The sequence below is a fragment of the Nycticebus coucang genome, chromosome 1, assembly GCF_027406575.1.
Source record: "Nycticebus coucang isolate mNycCou1 chromosome 1, mNycCou1.pri, whole genome shotgun sequence".
In the NCBI taxonomy this organism is placed as follows: Eukaryota; Metazoa; Chordata; class Mammalia; order Primates; family Lorisidae; genus Nycticebus; species Nycticebus coucang.
This window is the reverse complement of record NC_069780.1, coordinates 33,114,557-33,138,550: the sequence shown is the minus strand read 5'-3', so window position 1 is coordinate 33,138,550 and position 23,994 is coordinate 33,114,557. Positions and strand designations below refer to the sequence as shown.

At 36.1% G+C, this 23,994-nt stretch overlaps 2 protein-coding genes across 3 annotated transcripts in view; one reads left to right on the top strand and one right to left on the bottom strand.

Annotated features, from left to right (window-relative positions):
• INTS12 (integrator complex subunit 12) overlaps positions 1-6,507 on the top strand; it is a 98,531-nt gene extending 92,024 nt beyond the window's left edge. The window contains exon 10 of one of the 2 annotated variants that reach the window (XM_053560569.1): positions 6,371-6,507. The gene's annotated coding sequence lies outside the window, so the exon portion shown is untranslated. The remainder of the gene's footprint in view (positions 1-6,370) is intronic. The other variant, XM_053560929.1, reaches the window with a different exon arrangement.
• The window catches only part of ARHGEF38 (Rho guanine nucleotide exchange factor 38), a 139,686-nt gene that overhangs the window by 61,579 nt on the left and 54,113 nt on the right, over positions 1-23,994 (bottom strand). Inside the window, exon 3 of the mRNA XM_053561058.1 lies at positions 6,395-6,518. Coding sequence (XP_053417033.1) covers positions 6,395-6,518 — 124 coding nt within the window. The remainder of the gene's footprint in view (positions 1-6,394; positions 6,519-23,994) is intronic.

Sequence of the window (23,994 nt, the reverse complement as noted above, 5' to 3'; positions counted from 1 at the left end):
ACTCTAATATAACCATAATAGAACATAATACAATTAACTTCGAGGCAATACTGTTAACTAAATGAAAACCTTACTTGGATTTCAGCCTAATGTTTTTTTACTGTTCCAGAGCTATCCAGCCTCCCACTTGCATTTATTACTTGGCCTTAGTTTCTGGTCCCTTGTAACAGTTCCCTGGTCTTATTTTTTATGACCTTGATACTTTAGAAGAATATGGATCAATTACTTTGTCAAGTGTCTCCCTTATTTGGGTTTGTCTGATGATATCTAATATTTTCTTATGATTGATCATGATCGCACACTTTTTGAGCAAAGATAACATCGATGTGAGTGTCCCTGTCAGGGTATGAGGTTCATGATATGAGTATGTGTTATTTCCTGGGTTTGTTGACATTGATCACTTGGTTAAGGCAGTCTCTACTGGATTTCTCCCTGTCTCTCTTTGAGGTTAATTGTGGAGAAACTTTCAGACTGTGAAAAGCAGATTTCTCTTCTTTCACCTGCAGAAGGTAGCATCAATCAGTAGATTTTATCTGCAACAGCTACTACTGTTGTATTTGTTCGCTTAATGGTGATTTTCTGTTTTCTTCTACTATAAGGAAGAACTATCCTCTCTCCCAATTTATTTGCATCAGAATGGACTTGATATTTATTTTCTTCTGTGGGTTTTAATTCAATACTAGGATTATTTATTTTACTGTTCAAATTGGTAAACCATAATATTTTAAATTGAGAAAATACTTTCTATAGTTAGAGGCACTTAAACTCAGAGAAAATTCTAATAAATGGAAGATATTAACATTCTAATTATGTGTCTACATATTAAAATGTAAATATTAGGCCAGGGGTGGTGGCTCATGTCTGTAATCCTAGCACTCTGGGAGGCCGAGGCAGGTGGTTTGCTTGAGCTCATGAATTTGAGACCAGTCTGCGCAAAAGCGAGACCCCATCTCTACTAAAAATGGAAAAACTGAGGCAAGAGGATTGCTTGAGCCTGAGTTGGAGGTTGCTGTGTGCTATGGCACCCTGGCACTCTACCCAGGACAACAGCTTGAGACTCTGTCTCAAAAAAAAGGGTAAATATTTGAACTAAAATATTCATATATGCTCTGTTTGCCTCCATTTGGATATTCTGTTTATTTTTTTCAAAATAAAACTCATCAAACACATTATTTTTATTAATGATTTTTTAATACTTTCCATGTGTAGATATTATGAAATCTGGTATTCTAATAAAGAAGAGCTCCATCAAAATCTTCTTTCCATAAGTTGAATTTTCTAAAGTATGTTTATAGAATTTCAAAATTAAGTATTTGGCACAACATGAGCAAGAGTTTAATTTTTAGCTTATTTTTGTAGGAATAAACTTCAATGTCTTCCTGTGAACAATTTATTTTTAATAACTATATAGGGATTAAAAATCTAAACTAATTTCTCTCTGTTGAATAAAAACTTAACTAAAGACTTCCAACTGATTTTGAATAAAATGCAATACAATTTGGAGGCCTTGTTTACAAAAATATTTCCACGCTATTATAGGACACTTTGACTAATTTATAAGGTGGTGCTTCAAACATTCTAAAAAGGAATTAATGACCAGCACCAAAGAAAGTGTGTACTATCATGCATAAGATTATTTTTGAATTCAATATCATCTTTATCGTTCACTCTAATTTTGTGTATATAAAAGTATGTGTGAATTTTGACTACAGTTTTCATTTCAATTAATAAAATACCACAGCTTCATTATATATGCATCACAATCAATTTCAAGCACACTTTTGCACCATAGTTTTTGTTTAATAAAAACATTATTCTACTATGATGTCATCCCCACTAGTAGTTGTAGTTATGTTGTCATTTACATTCACAGTGTTTAATTTTTTTTCTTTTCTTCTCTGTCTTTATTTGTTTGAGACAGAGTGTCCTTCTGCCACCCCAGTGGAGTTCAGTGGCATCAATCATAGTTAACTGCAAACTCCTGGGCTCAGAGCATCCTCCTGCCTCAGCCTCCTCAGTAGCTGGGACTATAAGTGCACGCCACCATGCCTGGCTAATTTTTCTATTTTTAGTATAGATGGGGGTCTTACTCTTTCTCAAGTTGGTCTCGAACTCCTGAACTCAAGTGATCCTCAGAGTGGGAGGATTACAGGCATGAGCCACCCCATCTAGCCCAAAGTGTTTAGTTTTTAAGTTCAAATGATGGTAGCATTTACAATAAAGTCAGGCAATTCACTTTTGAAACTTCCAGAAATCTTTCTTTGGTTCTGTGAAGTGCATTAAAAAAAATTGAAATATTATTTGATTAATTTATTTAATTCATTTGTTCACATTGATATACAACTGTCATCATTTAACTATTTGCAAAACTTCTGCTAACGAGGTCTATATATTACTAGTCATGGCTTCACATTTCTTGTAGGTCCAAGGAAACTCAGAATAAAAATGAATGAAATTAATTTAGGATAACTATTGTTTGACCTAAATGAAAAATTATGTCATATAGGGTAATATGTAAACACACGTTAAGCACCTGCATGTGTGAAATCACTTACTTAGAGCACAGTCTTTTTAAAATAATGACTAACTTTTGACATCTGTGTTTGCTGCTTCATCAGATTTCTGTCTTCTGGTTGTCTTATGGCCAGTAATAGCATTAAGGACCCTTTGGTGAATGCTATCTTGTGTGTTACATGCTCATCAACTTTCTTGAAAGATAGAAAATCAATAATTTTATTAAACACGAATACATTAAACCTATTGCTCTGAAAGGGTTTATTTTGTAAGAAGTGTAACTAAATAATAAATCATCATCCATTTATATCACACGGTAAGTAGCCAAATTACTTTAGCAAGAGCAACAGGGCTACTAAACCTCTATTCCCCAAATGTATTTCATTTATTTCTGTAATATATGTCTCATTAACCCCATTGACTGGCATTCTGAGAAGCTTCATACCTCTCACAGGTCATGGTGTTGGTCACCCAGTGTCGACCATGACACAACTAGCTGCTGCATCCAGTGGGTGGTAGGGTCTGCAGCATCAAATACATTTCCCACCACCACCAGAGCAGGAGTAACTGAAATGTTTTTATCTGCTAAGTCCAAATGTCATCATTTTATCAGCCAGTGTCCTGCAGGCGGCAATTCAAAGGAAGATATAAGTTTCCTTGAGACTAGAAGAGTTTGGGAAAGGAGAGATGGGCTGTGTTTCAGAGTCTATTGTGTGTTGCAGTGAGAATTCTCTTAACTGTACATACCTCTTGTGCCTTGTTAAAACAGACCATGTCAGAAGTTGAAGTACACATAAAGGATTTATAAAACCTCTTGTGATGTGACTAGTAATAATGATATGCCTTTAAACTGAACTGAATGCTTAAACAATAGGCTAAAATGAGTGTGTTCTAAACAAAACAGGATATGTGGTCACCTTAACCCTGGAATTGCCTTTCCCTTTTCACACAGAAACCAACCACCTGATCTTGCTTATGCTTTCTTCTACATATCTCTTGAAATGAACTTTTATTTTCTCCTCTAACTGTATCTACCTTAGCCTAGATGCTTGTTACCGCATGCCTGTATTATTTGTAACAACCTATATACTGGTCTAGGACTCAAGCCTCCTAGCCATTCTCTTCATCCCTACCATATTTTTCTTTCTCCAGACTCTATTGTAGCTCTTCACACCCTTGCTGAAAAATTCTTTAATAGCTTCTTAATAGCTGTACAGTAAATTCCAAACTTCAATTCCAAGTACACTCTGTCCATATTCTGTACTTCTTTATTCATTTCTCACTTCTCTCTTACATCAGTCCTTCATTCGATTTGATCAGTCATCAGTTTCTAAACACACTTGGCATTTGCTATTCATGCTGTAACTTTCATATAGAATCTTCTTCCAAACCTGGACCCTAGTTGTTGAAATTTTCCCTAAACATTTAAGTCCAAGTAACATTTTCTTCTAAGGTTCCTACATTTCCCCTCAAGAAATGTCCTCTTTATCCTCTGAGCTTCTGTGATAGTGTAGAAATTACTCTAACGGTGTATTAGACAGATAACCTTCAATTCAAAGAGCTGTTTGAAAACTTTTGAAGGACAGAGATGATCTCATTCCTTTTGATACCCAGCAATGCCATATAGCACCTTGTCCTTTGAACATGCGGCTACTTCATAACTATTCATTGATTGAATTAATAAATGAATGGCCAATGAATTTATGCTAAAATGGTAATGAGTAGAGTCTTTCTGTTAGAAAATATTTTACAATTTATTGGGGACATTTAAGTAGAAGGAATGATTAAATTTAAAACTGTGGGATGAATTTTTTTCGTATTTTTAATAATCATCAGAATTTTCATGTCCAGTTGTGCAAGAAATATTTTTGAGTTGGCAGACCTTTAGTCAGTGAAAACGCTACAGAAAGTCAAGTTATTTCTTTTACTTTTCTGTAACATCAGCCTTGCATAAATAAAAATCAAGACCAATTTCATGCCATTTTTCAACTCTAACAAATAAAAGGTAACAAACACATCAACAGTAAATATGTTTTTGGATACTTGCTTTTCCATTTTTGTGATACTTTACTAAGAAGAATGTGTTTCAACTCCATCCAGGTTAATACAAAAGATGTAAGGTCTCCATCTTTTTATGGCTTCATAGTATTCCATGGTATACATATGTCACAGTTTATTAATTCATTCCTGTGTTGAAGGCATTTAGATTGTTTCCAAATCTTGGTGATTGTAAATTGAGCTGCAATAAACAAACTAGTGCAAATATCCTTATGATAAAAACATTTTATCTATCCAAAAGCAAGTGTATAAGGTATTTGTGTCTATATGTGTGTATCTCAAAGAAAGGACTGACATCAAACTGACAACAGCAGTTACTTGGGGGAAAACAGGGGCATTGGAGGGTTATGTGAAAAATACTTTTACTGTTACTCTGTGCTCCTGAATTGTTTTAATATTTTTGTAATGAATATATATTTTATATTATGCGTGAAAGAGAGAAATGGTAATTTTTAAAAAGAATTATTAGCCTATATGACACCATTTGTGTGGTGTCTTATATGTTCAAACTGCCTTCAAGGAGTTCACAGAACAGTACTCCTGTGGAAACTTCTAAGAAATGGAGAGAATAAAAATTTGGCTCAGTATTTTTCAAATTATGTTCTCTGTTGTTATTTTTGAAAGTCATACCAGAAAAAGAAAATAAATATATTTATGATTGTAAGTAAAGTATATGTAAAACATATTTGGAAGATAAATAATATATTAATAGAAAAAAGGAAAAGCATGAAAAAAGTGGAACTCACATAAGTTTCTTATAAGTCTAATAAACTCATGTAACAAGTTTATAATCTAAAAATTGATTCACTTATAGGCATAAGATCGAAACAATGTGGGTGGGACTGCAAACTAATATAGTCTCTTTGGAAAGCAGTATGGAGAATCCTCAAAGAACTCAAAATAGACCTTCCATTTGATCCTACAGTCCCATTACTAGGCATCTATCTACCCAGAAGAAAAAAAAAAAAAACATTTTATTGTAAGTATATTTGCACTAGATTGTTTATTGCAGCTCAATTTTCAATTGCCAAGATGTGGAAACAACCTAAATGCCTTCAACACAGGAATGAATTAACAAACTGTGATATATGTATACCATGGAATACTATGAAGCCATAAAAAGATGGAGACCTTACATCTTTTGTATTAACCTGGATGGAGTTGAAACATTCTTCTTAGTAAAGTATCACATAAATGGAAAAGCAAGTATCCAATGTACTCAATACTAGTACGAAGCCAGTAGATGATCTAATACATGTCCACAGAAGAGAAAAACTCAATTCAATTCAAGATGGGGGGAGAGAGAAAGTGAGAGGAAAGGAGAGGGGAGGAGGGAAGGGATTGGAGGGATATGGCACACCTCCTGGGTGTGGGACACAGCCATAACAGGGACTTTACCTAACAAATGCAAACATTGTAAAAAAACTTAATTCTTTGTACCCTCAAATTACCTGAAATTAAAAAGAAGAACTAAAAAATTGTAACGAAAAGCAGTAAAGCTATTAAAATATTTAAATAATTAATTCTTTAAGAATTGAATCAAAATAATAAAGAACATCTGGAAGGCAAGGAAATTGAAAGACCGGAAATTAAAAAGCAAATGGTGTGTTTTTGTGCCTCTGAGGGACTTAAGCAAATGGACATAAACCCATTTGAAAATAAATACAGAGTTTGTCTAATTACAATGACACTGAAGATGGGTTTAGCATTTATATATCTCCTGGGAAGCACGATGAGTCAGAAACATAAAACCAAGTGAAGGGAGGTTATTAAAATATTATTTCCTGTTGTATTGTAGAACTTCAGAAGAGAATAAACATACCGATTACTTGCATGGCCGGTTCCACGTCTGTCGTGGCCTCTTCCAACAACAGCAGCAGCTTGGCTGATATCTGATGCACGGATTCAATGTTGCTAAACAAGCTATCCACATCCAGCCGATCAATCTGAAGAAACACAAACATTGAGCACCAGCTGACGGAGAGAAAGGCATTATACTTGGGATGGTTTCTCCTGCTAAACAGTAAGCGTTTTATATGCCAGCCCATGCTGCTACCATCAGCTGTTTCTGTGAACACTCCTATTTAGGATTTCTAGAGTGCAGTTTTCATTTAGGAAACCTGTGATAGAGATGGTGCATCTGTTACCTCTGTCTTTCTTTTTTCATTTGGAATGTGTTTTGAGTTGAATGTGCATCTACATATTCCTATAAGAACCAGAATGAAAAGAAGATTTGGGTCTAAATAGTGTTTTTATTAATTGTTCTCTATGAAAGTATTGCTAGTGTGGAAGAATCTGAATATTTTACTGCTTAGATGGCAGAAATCAGACCTTACCCTAGGCAACTATTTTCAAAGCTGTTTTTTAATCCCCAGATGTTTAAAAAGCAATGACAAGTACATGTACTGGGTTGCTTCATGTTTTCTTTTTTCTTGAACTAATTACAAATGGAAATCTTCATCAAATATATTCTTTAGGATTCATTATATTTTGTAATTTCATGCACACTCTCAACAACCAATGTAATCATTTTTAGATCTAATAGCTGGAGCTTATAATAATTTATTCATTCATCCATCTTTTCATTAAATATTCCCTAAGCACCTACTATGTATCAAGAATTAGAATAGAAACTAGACTGTCTAGGTAGTGGGTGATAGTAAAACTTGTATAGTGAGATATGTAGTCTGATTTTGCTGGTTCATTTCCCCATCAGTTTAAGTTAGACTGATTGTATGAGATCATGGGTGGGATAACTTAAGTAAGTCATCAATAATCAAACTGGAGAGGAGCTTCAAAAGTGAAAAGCAGAGTTTCTGAATTACAAGCAGGTCAGCAAAATTAGGGGCAAGAGAGATAAGGAAACCAGTTTAAAGAAGAAGGGCCAAGAAATTATTAAGGAAAATTAGGGACAAGGAATGTAAGATAAAAGGCAGATCTGGAGGCCTTCTGGAGTTAAAGACAACAATTGCAGCTTCTTTCCCGTGCTTTCAGGATCAGTTTCCTTAGGTGGGTACTAGGTCTACTTAAGGGGAGGAAGGAAACAACAACCTGCTCACCTTTTTCTCTTACTCTTTTTTGACATTGACTTTTCTGTTCTTCCCCATATTGTACACATATTATTTTGGTAAGCATATTCTGTCATCAAACTTGAAAGCGTAACTTCACAATTTACCTTTTAAAAATGTGGTGACCATGTCAGTTATTTCTTATGGAATATGTTTTGCTGTATACAGCATTTCTTTCAACAATCTTGGGAAATTCTTCATTTTCTTATCATCAGTCCTATCCTCAAGATAACTCCCCATCTTATTTGGAATTAAATCTATATGACCATATGCCATGGTTTACTTCTATAAGGAATTAGACAACTTAAAATTTTTTTTAAGTTTTTGTTAGCCTCAAAGACTAGATAGACAATTTTTTAAGTGTTTCTAAAATTGTCTATATCTTTGTACTAATTTTAACATTGCAATCACTATTGACTCTGAAGGTCTTTAATCCAGAGTTTCACAAAATGTTCTTTCCATTCATTTAAATAGGACAAGGCATGTGACTCTTTTGCCTGAACTCTAGGGGTGTTCAACATTTCCTATTTCTATATTATAAAGTATATTTAATATTATACAAAAAATCTAAAAGGCATGTAACAGTTATGTGGCTCTTTGTTAATTATAATTTAATAATAGTACAGGAATTATTCCTGCTAATGGTCCTGTTAATTACATATTTAATAATAGTGCAGGAATAATTTAAAGAAGTATAGGATGAAGGATGAAGCCAAAATGAGAAATTGACCTTTGATATTCCAGCTTAAAAAAAAAAAAGAAATTGACCTTTTAATTCTATGCCCTTGTCCATGACCAGAAAACATTAATAACAGAGTACTTTGCTATCTCTATTTTGATTTTTTGTTTTTTTTCTTGAGTTTTTCACTGTTTTCACTTCTATAATTTATTTCCCCAAGGTCAGTATCCTGCATATCTGTCTAATTTAGATTATAAATCCATTAAGTAAAAATATAATCCTACATTTTATCTGTAATCTTAGCTCAGTGCAACAAATACTAAATAACAAAAACACAGGTTTTAATTCCATTTCTTCCTGAAGGACAGAAAGGATTAAAACATCAATTGGTCTGGTTTCAGTCACCCATATCACTCCGGGCACATGGGGATTGTATGAATCATAAAATAAATTCATATTCAGTCACTGCTATGCCAAGGAACAAATAAATGCCTAGTCTAAATAGGCTTTTAAAATTGATAGATGATTTTATGATTACTGATATAAATTCAAGGAAGCATCTCTATATATTAATCATTCACCAGAAACAGGCAATGCTCTCAAAGCTTAAGTTAAATTGTGTTTTAAATGGATTAAAATTTATTTTTTAAAAAAAGATAGTCTAAGTACACATTATTCCAAGCCAGATCAATTCATAATAATTCAAACTTACAAAACATAAAACTTAAAAGTCACTGTTTCCATTGACAATTTAATTTGTTGCTTTACAAAAGTAGTCTTCACAGGATTTACTTTAAATAGCAAGTCCCCATTACATTTAGATAATCACTAGATTTTGAAATCAGGTAGTGTAATGCCTCAGACTTTGTTCTTTTTCCTCAAGATTGCTTTGCTACTTGGGGTCTTTTGTGATTCATACAAATTTTTTAAAAATTCATTTCTGTGAAAAATGTCATTGAAACTTTTATAGAAATTGCATTGAGTCTATAGCTTATTTGGGGGTAGTATGGACATTTTAACAATATTAATTCTTCCCATCCATGAACACAGGACATCTTTCCATTTATCTGTATTTTCTTCAAATTATTTCATCAGTGCTCTATAGTTTTCCATGATTTCAAAATCTACTAGAAATCTATAATAAACAAAAGAACATGTGACAAGAATAATAATAAACACACCAATGGAACAGAATAAAGAGCCCAGAAATAAATTTATGTATATACAGTTGATTGATTTTTGAAAAATTTGTCAAAAACACACAATCGGAAAGGATAGTCTCTTCAATAAATGCTGCTGGAAAAACTGACTATTCATGTCCAGAAGAATGAAATTGGACACTCATCTTACACCATATACCAAATTAACTTAAAAAGAAGAAAAGACTTAAACATGAGACCTGAAACTATAAAATTACTATAAGAAAACATGGAGTGCATGCTCCATGAATTGATAAGGGCAATGATTTTTTGGATATGACTTCAAAGCACAGACAACAAAAGCAAAAATAGACAAGTAAAATACATCACTCTAAAAAGTTGCTTCACAGAGAGGAAAACAATTATCAGACTGAAGAGACAACCTAAAAAATGGGATAATATATCTGCGAACCATATATCTAATAAGAGGTTTAATATCCAAAATGTATAAGGAATTCAAACAACTCAGTAGTAAGAAAGCAAATAACCCAATTAAAAAGTGGGCAAAGATCTGAATAGACATTTCTCAAAAGAAGAGAAACAAATGGCCAGCAAGTATATAAAAAAGTTTAACATCACTAATTATCAGAGAAATAATAAATTAAAATCACAATAAGATATCATCTCACACTTGTTAAAATGGCTATTATCAAAAAGATGAAAGAAAATAAGTTTTGGTGTTATTAATAAGTTATTGTGTCTTCATTCAGGGGCTCTGGGCTAGGGCTGGGCTTGAACCCGCCACCTCCAACATATGGGACTAGCGCCCTACTCCTTTGAGCCACAGGCGCTGCCTATTAGTAAGTTATTGTAGAAAACAATATGGAGATTCCTGAAAAAAATTAAAAATAGAACTACCATATGATCCAACAATACCACTATTGAATATATATCCAAGGTATTGAAATAGGTATGTTGAAGAGATGTCTGTACTCCCATGTTTAATGTAGTGTTAGTCACAATAGCCAAGAAATGGAATCAACCTGAGTATGCATCAATAGGAGAATGGATAAAGAAACTATGGTATAATGGATAAAGAAACAGATGGCCAAGGGGAGTACATTGATAATGACTGGTGACGGTAGTGATATTCAGCAACGAGGTGTGTAGCACTTTCTCTAGGATGAGTTTGTGAACTTAATTGTCTGACCTCATGTACAATGTAGTACTATTCAGTCTTAAAAAGAAAGGGAATCTGTGATTTGCAACACCATGGGTAAACCAGGAGACCGTTATGCTAAGTGAAATAAGCCAGGCATGGAAATAAAAATACCACATGATCTCACTTATAGGTGGAGGGTAAAAAACTTCAACTCAAAGAAATATGAGTAAAATGGTTGTTACCAGAGGCTGGTGGGTAGGAGGATTGGAGAGATATTGGTAAAAGGACACATAATTTCTGTTAGAAAGGAGGAGTAAGTACAAGAGATGTATTGTACATCGTAGCGACTGCAGTTAATAGCAATATATTATGTTCTTGAAAATTGCTAAGAAAGGAGACATTAAAGTGTTCCTACAACAAAAACAATATGTGAGTAACGTATATGTTAAGTAGCTTGATTTAGCCATTCTACATACAGAAGGAAGTATGCCAAAAAAATTATATACACATTTTAAGAAAAGAAATGTGGATTAAATTTGTAATACTCAAGTCATGTTTGACTTCTGCAATTACAAGAGGTGCTCAACATTACTTGTATTCATCTTTTGTTAACTGTATATATAGAGCATTACAATTTTAATATAGTTTTTTCCTTTCTTTAAATGTGCATACATTTTGGGGGACCGTCTATATATACACACATATTCATATCTATCAAAAGGCCACATTGTTCATCTTTAAACATACAATTTCTACCTGTCAGTTAAAAAAAATAAATTTAAAAGAATTAGTGCATTTATAATTGCATATTTACAAAACTTTCAGGTATAAAAGTCTAAGTAAAAAAAGCATACATGTAAAATAAAATTAATTTAGAGATCATAACCATTGGTACAAAATTACCTTATAGCTCACAAGCACATTATGTTCACTGTTTCCAAAGCATGGAGTTTTCCTGCTTTTGCATCCTAGCCCAAGCTCTTTTTCTTTGTTTAAAAATGCTTTGCCCTCATATTACCTTCAACATTCTGCCCTTCTGAAATCATATCTGGTAATGATGATATCCCTCCTATTACCTTCAACAGATATCCCTCATATTACCTTCAACATTCTGCCCTTCTGAAATCATATCTGGTAATGATAGTGTTTACCCAGGAGTTTTGACAGTCTCTCTGCCCTTTCTTTTGCATTTGAAGTGGGGAGACCACAGCTCTTCATCTCTAACCTATGCTGGAGGAGTTTTCAGTCAGGGTGCCCTGCCACCTTCCCCATTCCCATGACCCAGCTGGCCAATAAGTCCATCTTATGATCCTAGTCACAATGATCCGTCTAGGATGAACAGATTCCAAAGCAGAACCAATCAGAATATTCACTGGCTTTTAATAAATGGGTTGTGGGAAATATACAGCCTAGACTGTAAGCCTAAGTATATGCTACCATCTAATGCTCGTGCCCCCACTCCATGAATGAGATTTGTGCCTGAGAGAGCTCCCTTAGCTCTTCTTCCATGTAAGATTACAGATTAAAGATGGTTTTCTGTGAAGCAAGCCCTCACCAGGCACTGAATCTGCCAGCACCTTGATCTTGGACTTCCCAACTTCCAGAACCGTGAGAAATAAATTTCTGTTCTTTTAAGTTTCCCAGTTTATGACATTTTATTGTAGCAGTCCAAATGGACTAAAACAGTATGTAAATTTCTGTCTTCAACAGTCATCTTTGTGGAGAACTTGACTGTGATAAAGTCACAAGGAGGAAAACATAGCCTGGCAATATCACATTAGCCCTCAGATCTAGCCTTGCCTGATGAAAGACATCCTTATTACATAAGCCAATGAATTATCTTTTTATTTAAGCTAGTTTGAATTTTATTTCTGTTACCTATAACCAGAAGAGGATGAATGTTCTTTTAATTCTAGTCAAAGTCTTACTTCCTCTAAGAAGCATTTCCTGCTCCTTGGCTAGAATTAACCTCTCCTTCTCCCATACTTCCATGGCTCTTACTCTATTATTTATTGCTTGTATGAAAGCCATAAATATATATATCAGGGGTATTTATTAATTTATCTGTTTCTATCTCAAACCTGTGAGTTTCTTCAGACATTCTTTTTCGTGAGTTATTTGAATACCCTGCTGTGTCTAATACAGTGCTAGGCATGTATGTAGTTACTTAATAAAAGTTTTTTTGAATGGAATCAAATTTCCGAATGTCAAATGATCTCTTTTGCTCTTATGGGAGCTACAAATGAATGTTCTTTGTAGTCATTCCATTGGGCTCTGAACAACAAATGTGCTAAGATTTAAAAGTGCTTTAAATCAAAATTACTTTGGTAGTTCCAAATATCACATGAAGTGGATATTTTACAGTATTCTACTCAGTTGTACCTGCACAGAGAAACTATTATGCTTAGTTCAGCCATAAGGATACCTGGCAGACCTGCTGATGAGGCCAAACCTTCCCCTTGGCTTAGCTTGGGAAGTGCCTGCTTATGGTTTTCTGTTTAATGAGCACTGGATTAGTCAGCCTAACCCAGGCACAGGAGGTATAACCAAACACTCTCGGATGTCCTGCAGACCTCCAACCACTCACACTTTTAAAAGTGAACACTGAAAAGAAGTCTAGGAACAAATTCATTTTAAAATAATGAATTAAATAATTATGAAAGTAGTTTATGTTCATTATATAACATTAAGGATAGGTAGGTAAAAGAAAGAAAATACAATATAATCTTATACAATTTTACCACATAAGAATAACCACTGATGATATTTTCAGATATGTCCTTCCATTTTTATTTAGTAATATAATTGCAACCTCTAATGTGTATATGTGTGTATATCTATATAAAAGAGTTAAATAGATCAAATAGACTTGCAGGGATGTCCAGCAGGCAGCCTGAGGGCAACATGCAGATTATGTGAGGATGTTTTTGCTTATCTGTAGTGGCGGATTATCACGAAAATTATGCATAGACCTTTTCTTGCTCATCAGCTTTCCTTAGTGTTTATGTATTTAAATGTATGGCCCTAGACAACTTTTCTTCTTTCAACATGGTACAGAAAGCCGAAAGATTGGACACCCCTGAGTAGAGTTTAATTTTTTTTAACTAAACAACTTAACATGAATATCTTTTCAGTTGCACCATTTTTGATGTCAACATTATGTGGAAACACTATAGTCCGTTTAACCAGTGACTAAATCCTTGCAATCTAGATAGATTGCTATTTTTTTTTTTACTATTATAAATAGCTCTCCTAGCTAAAGCCTTGTTATACTCATGATTATTTCTTTATGATAAATTTTATAAGGATAATTACTGAGGAGTTAAAGTTATTAATATTTTTAAGAATTTATTTTTCTTCTAAGAGCCAATTAATTTAAATCTTTCATTTGGATATTGCTGCCTTAACTTCAATTTGGAACCATAGTTTCGGGCTCCCATTTGATCATCAAAATCACACAACTAAAAAGTTCCAGATATAGGGCGGCGCCTGTGGCTCAGTTGGTAAGGCGCTGGCCCCATATACCGAGGGTGGCGGGTTCAAGCCCAGCCCCGGCTGAACTGCAACCAAAAAATAGCTGGGCGTTGTGGCGGGCGCCTGTAGTCCCAGCTGCTCGGGAGGCTGAGGCAAGAGAATCGCTTAAGCCCAGGAGTTGGAGGTTGCTGTGAGCTGTGTGGTGCCATGGCACTCTACTGAGGGCCATAAAGTGAGACTCTGTCTCTACAAAAAAAAAAAAAAAAGTTCCAGATATAGGTAGATGACATACCTACAACAATTGTAGAAAAAGGGAAAAAATAAACTGCACTGCTTTTAAGGGTTATGGTGATTACCACCAACCAAATGCTCCTCTGGAGATTGTTTCTAGAAAAGACTTCAGTGTTTTTATTTGGTATACTTTGCTAGTGAATGCAGGTTCTAACAGGGCCCAATTCTGGACTCTCTATACTTATCCCACTCATTAATATTAATATTAAAATTTAGATAGAACTCATAAATTCGCCTTGGCTATTATCTGAGTAAATCTAACAGAACCTTGATGCCATCTAGCCCTCCTGTAAGGCTGTTCCATGCACAAAACTATGGTCAGGTTTAGGGTGTATGCCCTAAATCAAATGGTTTTGTTACTAACCCTGAAGCAGCCAAAGCCCAGTGACATGGAGACTGCAGCCAGTAAGGTGGAAGTGAAAGAAAGCTGGGGTGTATTAAAAAATACATGAGAAGTGGAAACCCACCAGGGACATTCTGAGAGGGAAAAACTAGGTTTTGTTTTATTTTTCAGTGAGATAACTCAGAAGGGGAATGCTCGTGAGACAAAAATTGCAGCAAGTGGAGAAAGAGGATGTTGGCAGGAAGCCCTGGCAACCACTGGGCTAGGGTAATTATCTAATTACTATGGCATGTACTGAGACAGTAGGCTTCTAGATTACAAAGCTTTTCAGGGTAAATTAGCCATTATTTCATCAGGTTTCTCCAAGGTGCTGATTTGTATGTGTGAAATTTCCTGCTGTGAAACTAGATTCTAACCAGGCTAATTGAGTGAACCTACAAGTAGAATCAATATCATGGCTACACAGCCATCTTTTAACTAATCTTCTAGCTAAATGTCTAAGTTACCTGATAACTGCCAGAATACATTCCAGGCCAGAAGATACTAACACGGGAAGACCTATATTAGTACAGAGATGTCAGACCTTTTGCAGAAAGTACTGGCACTCTGGAATAGAAATCTCAGCGTGCATAGGGGGACCGCCAGAGCCAAGCAGGGGACAAAACCCAAAGACTGTGGTCAAACTTGAGAAGTCCCTCAGTTAAGAAGTTTGTTTCCAACAATGGCAAGTTTGCTTTGACTAATAATAGAAAAGCAAAGTGCCTGCATTGATACGTGTAGATAAAAGTTACCTAGATAGCTCATCAAGTGTTCCTACCTTTATTTCTCTTATATGCCTTGACACAGGGATAGACAGAAAAGCAGTTACTTGGCAGAAGTTTGGGGTTGTCTTCAGATTTGTCATCCTTTCTTACTTTAAATTTTATATGAAATACTTGGGAGCACAAACAGGATTGCCTGGAATAACCCTTCTGATCTGGGAGGCCATTATATTCTGTGATCTTTTCAGAAATTCTGGAAACAAAGGATGGGATAAACACATGATTTACATTGTCAAAATAGGGAGAAAGTATTGTTTGGAACCATCAACAAGTTTATAAGAAAAATTCATAAATTTTTATGTATCTAAGTTAGCCAAAAAATTATATTTAAGGGCTTCTGGCAGGGTGCAATGAATGGGGTAAATATTTTTATGCTTTAATCACTTGAGTACTCACTGTGAGAGAGAAAACGTATACACTGTGTGTTTAGTTTTTCTTTTTCCTGTATATATGCTCAAACGGAGAGCTTATGGTACTCTTAACTTTTGCAACACAACATCAACATTTTTCAGGTCTAATATTTGAAAGAAATTATTGATATCAGGAATGGATTTAGCATAACACCCATTTTTTTTCTATTTAGTAATATAATTGCCAACCTCTAATCTTCGATAATACAACAAATATTAGGAGAGTCCTAGACTCAATGAAAATAATTTTGAAAAATTAGTAAAGTCTTCTGCAAAAGAAAAGAAAAGAAAAATTTGCTTGAGAAGAGTAAAGAAGGAAGAAAAGAGGCATTAAAAAGATTGTTAAAAAAGATGTGGTGGGCAGGTGTGGATGGCAGCCTGTGGTAAGGCAGGAGCAAGGGACAAAACTGTTACCAACATAGAACAAACACTCAGGAAATCCATCTGTCTTAGAACTTCTGGAGTTTCCAAGGGGTAGTCATTTGGCTACTAGCATTCCCAAACTTTCTCCTTTGGGGAATCTCACTTGTTTTAGCATTCTGATCACCATAGCTACATGAATCATGACTCTTTAAGAATTTCAATGGTTTTCTTTCCTCAACTGCATCAAGTCAGTTCTCCAGGCATGGGGTTCTCTGGGGCTTTAATCCGCACACCTATTCTATTTATCCCTGCAATTTGTCACTCGAGGCCCTGTTGGATCTCACAATACATACCATGCTAGTCTCTATCAAGTTTTTTTCCTCAGGATGTCTTTCTGGAATGGAATAATGGTAGTAAACATACAATAAAAAGTTGATATTGCACAATTCCTGCCTGAATTTCAATTGAGGTGCCAATTCCCTTCCTATCAAGTACCAAAGTGGGTGTGAGATGCCATATTCAGACTTTAAAAAGGAAATTGTTAAACAAACTGTTTCAAAGTCACCTATGTCAACTTCATGCTTGACAACCTAAAGACAGTAGTGGCTGCAGGATAGTGATGGCTAAGTTGAGATGAATCTGTGCTCCCACAGGTTTTAGCGGGTAGTGATACATGATATTTACCAGAGACCTTCTGTGGACCCTGTGAGAGAGTGAGCTGGTAGGCGCTTATCTCTGACTCTGCCTACAGAACAGGGGGGCAGAATATGCATGTACACTCTGGATGCCCAGACCCTGAGGAAAGAGTTATAGGTCTCCAACTGAACAGATGCAACCCAGTTCAAGTGACCATCAGGAGAGAAACTCCCTACTACCATCATGGAAATTTTCAGAAAAAGGTCTGGAAAGCATTCATAAGGGAGCCCCATTATTACATTTGGAAGGTCTAAAGAATGGAAAACCAGGCTATGATGGCACCAGTTCAAGCAGGAGCTTCATCAGAAGAAGAAGGAGGGAGGAAGTGACCATGCTTCCTCTCCCCTTTCCCACTGCACCCTTCCAGGTGAAGCAGGCCTGAGCCAGGGAACAGCTGATGCCAAAAGTCAGAGTTCAAATGAGTATCAGGGACTGACATTCTAATTTCTGAGTTGAGACTGTTTGTTACTTAAGATCTATTACATAAGTGTAAGAGAAAAATCATAGACCTGTCAGAATTTGTATCCAGAGGGAGGGAAGAATTTCCCCACTATGTGTATTTTGAAAGATTGATGAGAGAGATATATATAAAGTTGTCTTTTGATTATACACCATAAGTCATGCTTGTTCATCAAATTGGTTGCAATAATGACGACTTACTGAGTATTCATGTGCTAGGAATACTGCCAGATGTTAAAAGTATATTTTATTCTGTCTATTCCTCACAAAATGCTGCTAAATCTGTTCTTCAATGGAAAGCCCCAAGAGGTTAAACGATTTGTCTTAAGTCACACAGTTGTGAGTCTCAGAGCCAAGGTCAGGCATAAGGCTGCCTGACAAAGTGTTGTAGAGTTTACCTACTACATTAGGCTGCTTCTCTTGCATTGATGGGCTAACTTGGAGTGATTTTTCAATGCTCTGTCAGAGCACATCTTCTCCCCAAACCCTCCCATAACCTAAGGGACTCTGCTCCCATAACAACCAGCATGTACTTCTACCATGGTACTTGATCACAATGCTGTAGTATTATTCATCCACTGACCTGGCTCTTCCACTTGACTAAGTTCTAGAGGGTGGCTACTCTGCTGTATTCATTCCAGTTTTACCAGTATTTAGCATTTAGCGTCCCTGTTAATAAATCCATGGAGAGAAAGATAACTAAGGAGAAAAAGCAAACCAACATTTGTCAGGGTAAGTATTCATGTAGGCCTCACTACACTAAAAAACACTATGATTAAGCCCACAGTCTTTATAGTCTGGCTTCTCGGTTTTTAATCCCATTCTGCCACATTCTAGTTGTATGACTTCGGGTAAGTTACTTAACACCTCTGTACCTTGGTTTTGTCATTAGTCAAGCAGGGATGCTTAAACCTATTTCATGAGTTGATGTGAGGATTATATTATTATAACTAGCAGGTAATATAAATAAGTTGTTTAGAATATTGCCTGACCCTAATAAGTGCCCAATAAATGTTAGCTATTGTTGTTATTATTTGGATAATTATTGAATGAATTTTGACCAAACTGCAAGCTAAACAGGACTAAACTGGAAGAGTGTGTTTCAAATGTTCGTTGATCTGTTAAATGATGGATCCGCTAGAGTATTCATCCGAGGCACAGAGGATTTTCACACCATTAGGGTTTACTGATGCTCTTCCTAGCATCATGCTGCCCTTCTAAGAATCTCGACAACCACAGACAAAAGAGAAGGAGCGAGAGAAGAAAGCAGAGCCATCCTCTGAAAAATGTTAAAATTGCTAATAATTTCTCACTTGCCTCTTTTTTTTGAGCAACTATTTTTGTCAAAAACTCAAGGTCCCTGGTCCAGTGTTAAATCGCCCAAGTTCTGGAAGAGATCCAGGAAAGTTTGAATTTTGCTGGGTATGCCCAGCATGATGGAAACACATATGAGCCCTGGATTAGGGGCAGGTCTTTGGGCACCCCATCTGATACTGACACTGTCTCCAATATTCAGTTAGCATGTTCCATCACTCTGTAAAACTCTATCTGGCCCCAATTTGTGCCTCTGAAAAAACTTCTAAACTCATTTTTATTCCCTATTCCCCAGATCAGTTTAGTACTACTTTCAGATTAGTAACAGAATTACAAATTCTTTTGCTGTAGAACATTCATTTTTTACCAGTTGCCTTCAGAACAGGCATGAAATTCCTCAGTCTGACAGTTTTCTCTAACCAACACCTATCTTGACTTACTCTAGTTAGTTTTTTTTTATGATTTTTTTTTTAATTTTCAGATTAAAATAAGGGTACATATGATTAGGTTACATTGTTTGCATTTGTTAAATAAAGTGCAGGTTGTAGTTGAGCCCTTTGGCTCCAATCAAAAGCAATTTTACTCCTTTTCAAACTTGCCTTATGCTGGCTCACACCAACTTTTGCTCCCATGGTTCTCCCCTGTGGGACCGCTCTACAGACTCTGCCTCTGCCTATCCAAAGCTCAGTGAGATTCTCTCCCTTCTCTATGACTTTCTAGATTACCCATCCAGCATGAAATTGTCCATTTGTTCGTAAGTGTTTTTTCAATCAATGATCATGTATTACTGCTCATGTCTCAGGCACTGTATTAGGTGCTGGAAATACAGTGGTGGATGAATGAGACAAAAATCCATGACTCACAAAGGAGGTAAGTAAACGAGATAAATAAGTAAAATGCACAATATTTACTAAATATGGGGTTAAATGTCGTGGGGATAAAATAAAACAGGGAAAGAGGGATAGGAAATTTTGGGGAGGCTGCAGCAATGGCAGTGTCTCACCCATATCTCCTTGATATTAAATATTCTTGGACATGTGGAAGACCTTCTGTTGTAAGCATCTCTGATTCTCTGTCTAAAGTCTTGCTCTGACCTCTGATGCCTGTTCTGCCCACCCATGTGGCAGGCAAGAAGTGCCTCACTTGGGAATTAACACTCTCCAGAGCATCCCTCAACCAATGTCCAGCAGAAATTAGTGAATAAGATACCCTTCCCATGGGACAACTCTGAGGTGTGTTCTCCACAGTCTCCCAGAACTCCCTGTGGGATATGAACCCCACTTGGCTGCCCCAGAGGTAACGCGTTCATTCATGTACCCTCTACTATCTTCCCTTCCTTCTCTGTCTCATTTCCCCATTCCTTTACTACTGTTCCAATGGATCATCTCTCAAGTAAATGTCCTTTAAAACCCTTTTATTTGGATCTGCTTCTGGGGGAACCCAGGCTAAGAGAGATTGAGGTAGTCAAGAAGTGTTTTACAGTAAAGACTCAAATGAGGTAAAGGAGCAACAGTGAAGTTATTTTGGGGAACAGCATTAAAGGCAAATAAAACAAGAAGAGTAAAGGCCCTGAAACAGTTGTGTTCCTTGCTTGATCAAGGAACAGTGAGATGGCCAGAAGGTAGAAACGGATGAAGCAAGAGAGAATGAGGGACTAGCTCATGTAGGACCTTATAGGTTATCATAAAAATGGAGTGTTTTGAGTAGAAGGGTGACATCCGTCTGATATTTTTAAGGGATCACTCTGGCTGCTTGGAAGAGGGATGGGTCACAAGGCAGTTGTAAGAGTTTAGGTGGTTGCTGATTGGGTTCTTGAGCCAGAGAGGCAGTAATGGAGGAGGGAGACATGGTCTAATTCTGAATAATTTTTGAAGACAGAACTAATGGAATTTGCTGATAGATCTGATATGGGGTTTAAGAGAATGAGAAAAGTTAAGAACTTTGGGGGATTTTTGCACAAGCAACTAGAAGATGGAGCTGCTGTTCTCTGAGATGAAATACATTATAAGGAAGGCAAATTTGAAAAGGAAAATTGGGAGCTCAGTTTTGAACATGTAAATGTGAGATGCCTTGTAGACAACCAAATAGAGATTTGAGTGGGGACTTGGAAAAGCAAAGCAAAACTTTAGGAAAAATGTCTAGGCTGGAGATAAAAATTTGCCAGTCATCATCATGTAGCTGACACGTAAAGCCATGAAAACAAATCAGATCACCAGCAGAATGACTATGGATAGACAAAAGAGAGAAGAGGGCCACTGTCTGAGGCCTGAACTACTTTAGTGTTTAGAGGTATGGATCAACCAGCAAAGGATACTGAGAAGCAGTGGCCAGAGTGGTAGGGGGAAAACAGTAGTGAGTGGAATCCTGGAAAAGAAAAGGAGGAAGTATTTTTATCAAATGCTGCTGACAGGTCAGGAAAGTGAGTGCCTCCTTCTGCTAATGTCTAAAGCAATTAATTGCTGCATAACTAATTAGCATAACTAATCATGACTGCCTTCTGTCACCATTCCTTCTGGCGTTGCTTTGAAATATATCTTTGATTGTTATTTGTGGTTTTATATGTTATGTGTCATTTTCTTGACCAGAATATAAACTCTTTTAGGACAAGACTATGACATAAATTGCCTTGATACCCAGGCAGAGCTCAGCAGCAAGCATTGCATGTAATAGGTGCTTGGCAAACATTTAATCTTTTAATTTGCATATTCAGCTAAAATATCACAGTCTCCATGAAATATTGCCCAATTAATCTGTCTAGAAGTGATCTGTCCCTTCTCTGAACTCCAATTGCACTTATTGTCTGTGCTTATCAATTATTACTTTTCATTACAAGTTATCTTCGGAGAGCTATAAGAGGCTTATCACTTCTCACTAAAGATTCTTAGTTTTCTGATGGCAAGAAATGTGTTTCAATGTCTTTATATGCTCTGGAAGACCTAAAATTAATTAATTAATTAACTCTTGTAATCATCGACCTTGTCTATGTCTACAGTACCTTAAATAAGTGCATATTCATAGAATACTTGTCTCCCCAGTAAGTGCTTCCTTTCTATCCTTTCAGTGTTGTTCTTTGGAGTCTGGGATTTATGGCTCTGTGCTGTTATGCTTGGCTATGTTAATCTACGCCTGAGTAAAGCTGCCTCCACATCGCTGGCATTTCATTAGAGAGGTTTATGACATCATTATAATAATCACAGCCAGTGAAATTTTGTTGCTTATTCTTCACAAGTAAGAGCAAATTAAAATAGTGGTTTATGCATCCCAGTCCTGAGAAGCAAGGTGGTGAGTGCAAGATCATCTTACCCAGGCTGAAGGGGTGACTTCCCTGGATAGTATTCACATCTCTGTTTTTCAATTCTGGGTATCCCAACCCCTGGATAGTATTCACATCTGTTCTTCAATTCTGGGTATCCCAACCCCTGCACTGAACTGGAAAATGCATTCATTTATCTCCTCACTTGGCCCAGTGGGTTCTAATCTAAACTGTAGATTGTAAAAAATTAGGGAAAACTGAAGCTGCCCTAAAATGGAGCTTAGGAGGTACTTATAAATATAACAATAAGAAGGAGAGTTTCCATCATAAAACTATAGTACAAGGATAAAAATAAAATACTTTGATGTTTTTCCCCTCTCTGGAGCTAAGGCTTTCTGAACTAGCAAAGAGAAGAGATTTTCTTCCTATAAAAAGAATATTGATGTATTACTTTCATACCCAACTAAATCTGAATCCAATCTGACAGCAAACTGTGTGTCTTCCAGGATAAGAAACAGAAATGTCCCTCCAGGGGAAATGGGAGAGCAAGTGAAGTGCCATGACACAGTGTCTGTCAGGATTTAAGGAAGGGGCCGGGGCTAGATCAATCTTGTAAACTAACCCAGTCACTTTGTGCTTGGCAGCACCACATGATTTTTATTCTAAAATACAATATTTCACAACTACAACCTTCTCTAACACATAGGAACTGCCCTTATTAACAAACTTTTGGAAAAGTAAAGAAAGCTTTATTAAGATTTTTTCCCCTGACTTTTCTAATGTGACTTCAAGTATCTGACCTTATCATGTAGGGTCAATGAGTCAGACTATGTAATACATGTTGGGGTTCCACACAGAGGGTGAAAATTAAGATTTCAATTAAACAAAAAATAATATAACCTGGTTACATAGATCACAGGATTCTTTATTGTGATGTGATCTTACTCTTCATGAAGATCAGTATTTCTAAAGGCCTGAAAAATATCTGTACTGATATTAGCAGAATTCTAGCAAGGGAATAATATTATAAAGTCAGAACATTAGTTCAGAAAAGTCAGTACAAAGCAGGATCAGAAATGCAAGTGTATTTCTTCTGAGTCATTTCTCCCAGTATTTCAACTAGAGTTATCAGCTGGGTATGGTGTCATGGGCCTGCAGTCCCAGCAACTCAGTGACTCAGGAGGTTGAGGTAGGAGGATCGATCACTTGAGGCCAGAACTTTGAGAGCAAAACACTCTGCAAAACATAGTGAGCACAATGAGATCTTATCTCTACAAAATTTAATAATAAATTAGCCAGACATGGTGGTATATGCCTGTAGGTAGCCCTAGCTACTTGGAGATTGAGGCAGGAGGATTGCTCAAGCCCAGGAGTTTGAGGCTGCTATGAGCTATGATGATGTTACTTCACTCTAGCCTGGCAACAGAGTGAGATCCTGTTTCTCTATAGTTAGCAGAAATTGATTTTTCTCAGTTTTAATTTAATGTAACCAAAATGTCTATTTGTGCTTAGATTACTGGGTATCTTTTATTTTCATATCATCAGCCTGGCTTGGGTCTCTGTGCTTGTCCCTAGGTCTTATGACTGAGGAGTCTGATTTCAGGAATTGCTGGACTCTATCCTGAGAGGGACTAGATCAAATAGGAGGTGGAAGTAAAGAAAGGGACTTGGCTTTTGCATCATTTTGTTTTACAATTTAAAATGATTTCTAGTATCTAAGCATAGTATGAGAAAGAGGCAAGATACACTAGAGATTACTATACATTTTATATATTACACAGTTTCTTCTGAGCAACCTAATGCATACCCCTACTTAAAATGTAATCTGTACCTCTGTTCCCTCACAACATAAAGAGAATGAATTAGAAAATTTGGGAGGGTAAACAAGGCAAATGGTCAAAAGAAAAGTTTTTAGCCTTACGTGTAAAATTTTCCATGTACATTTAAAGT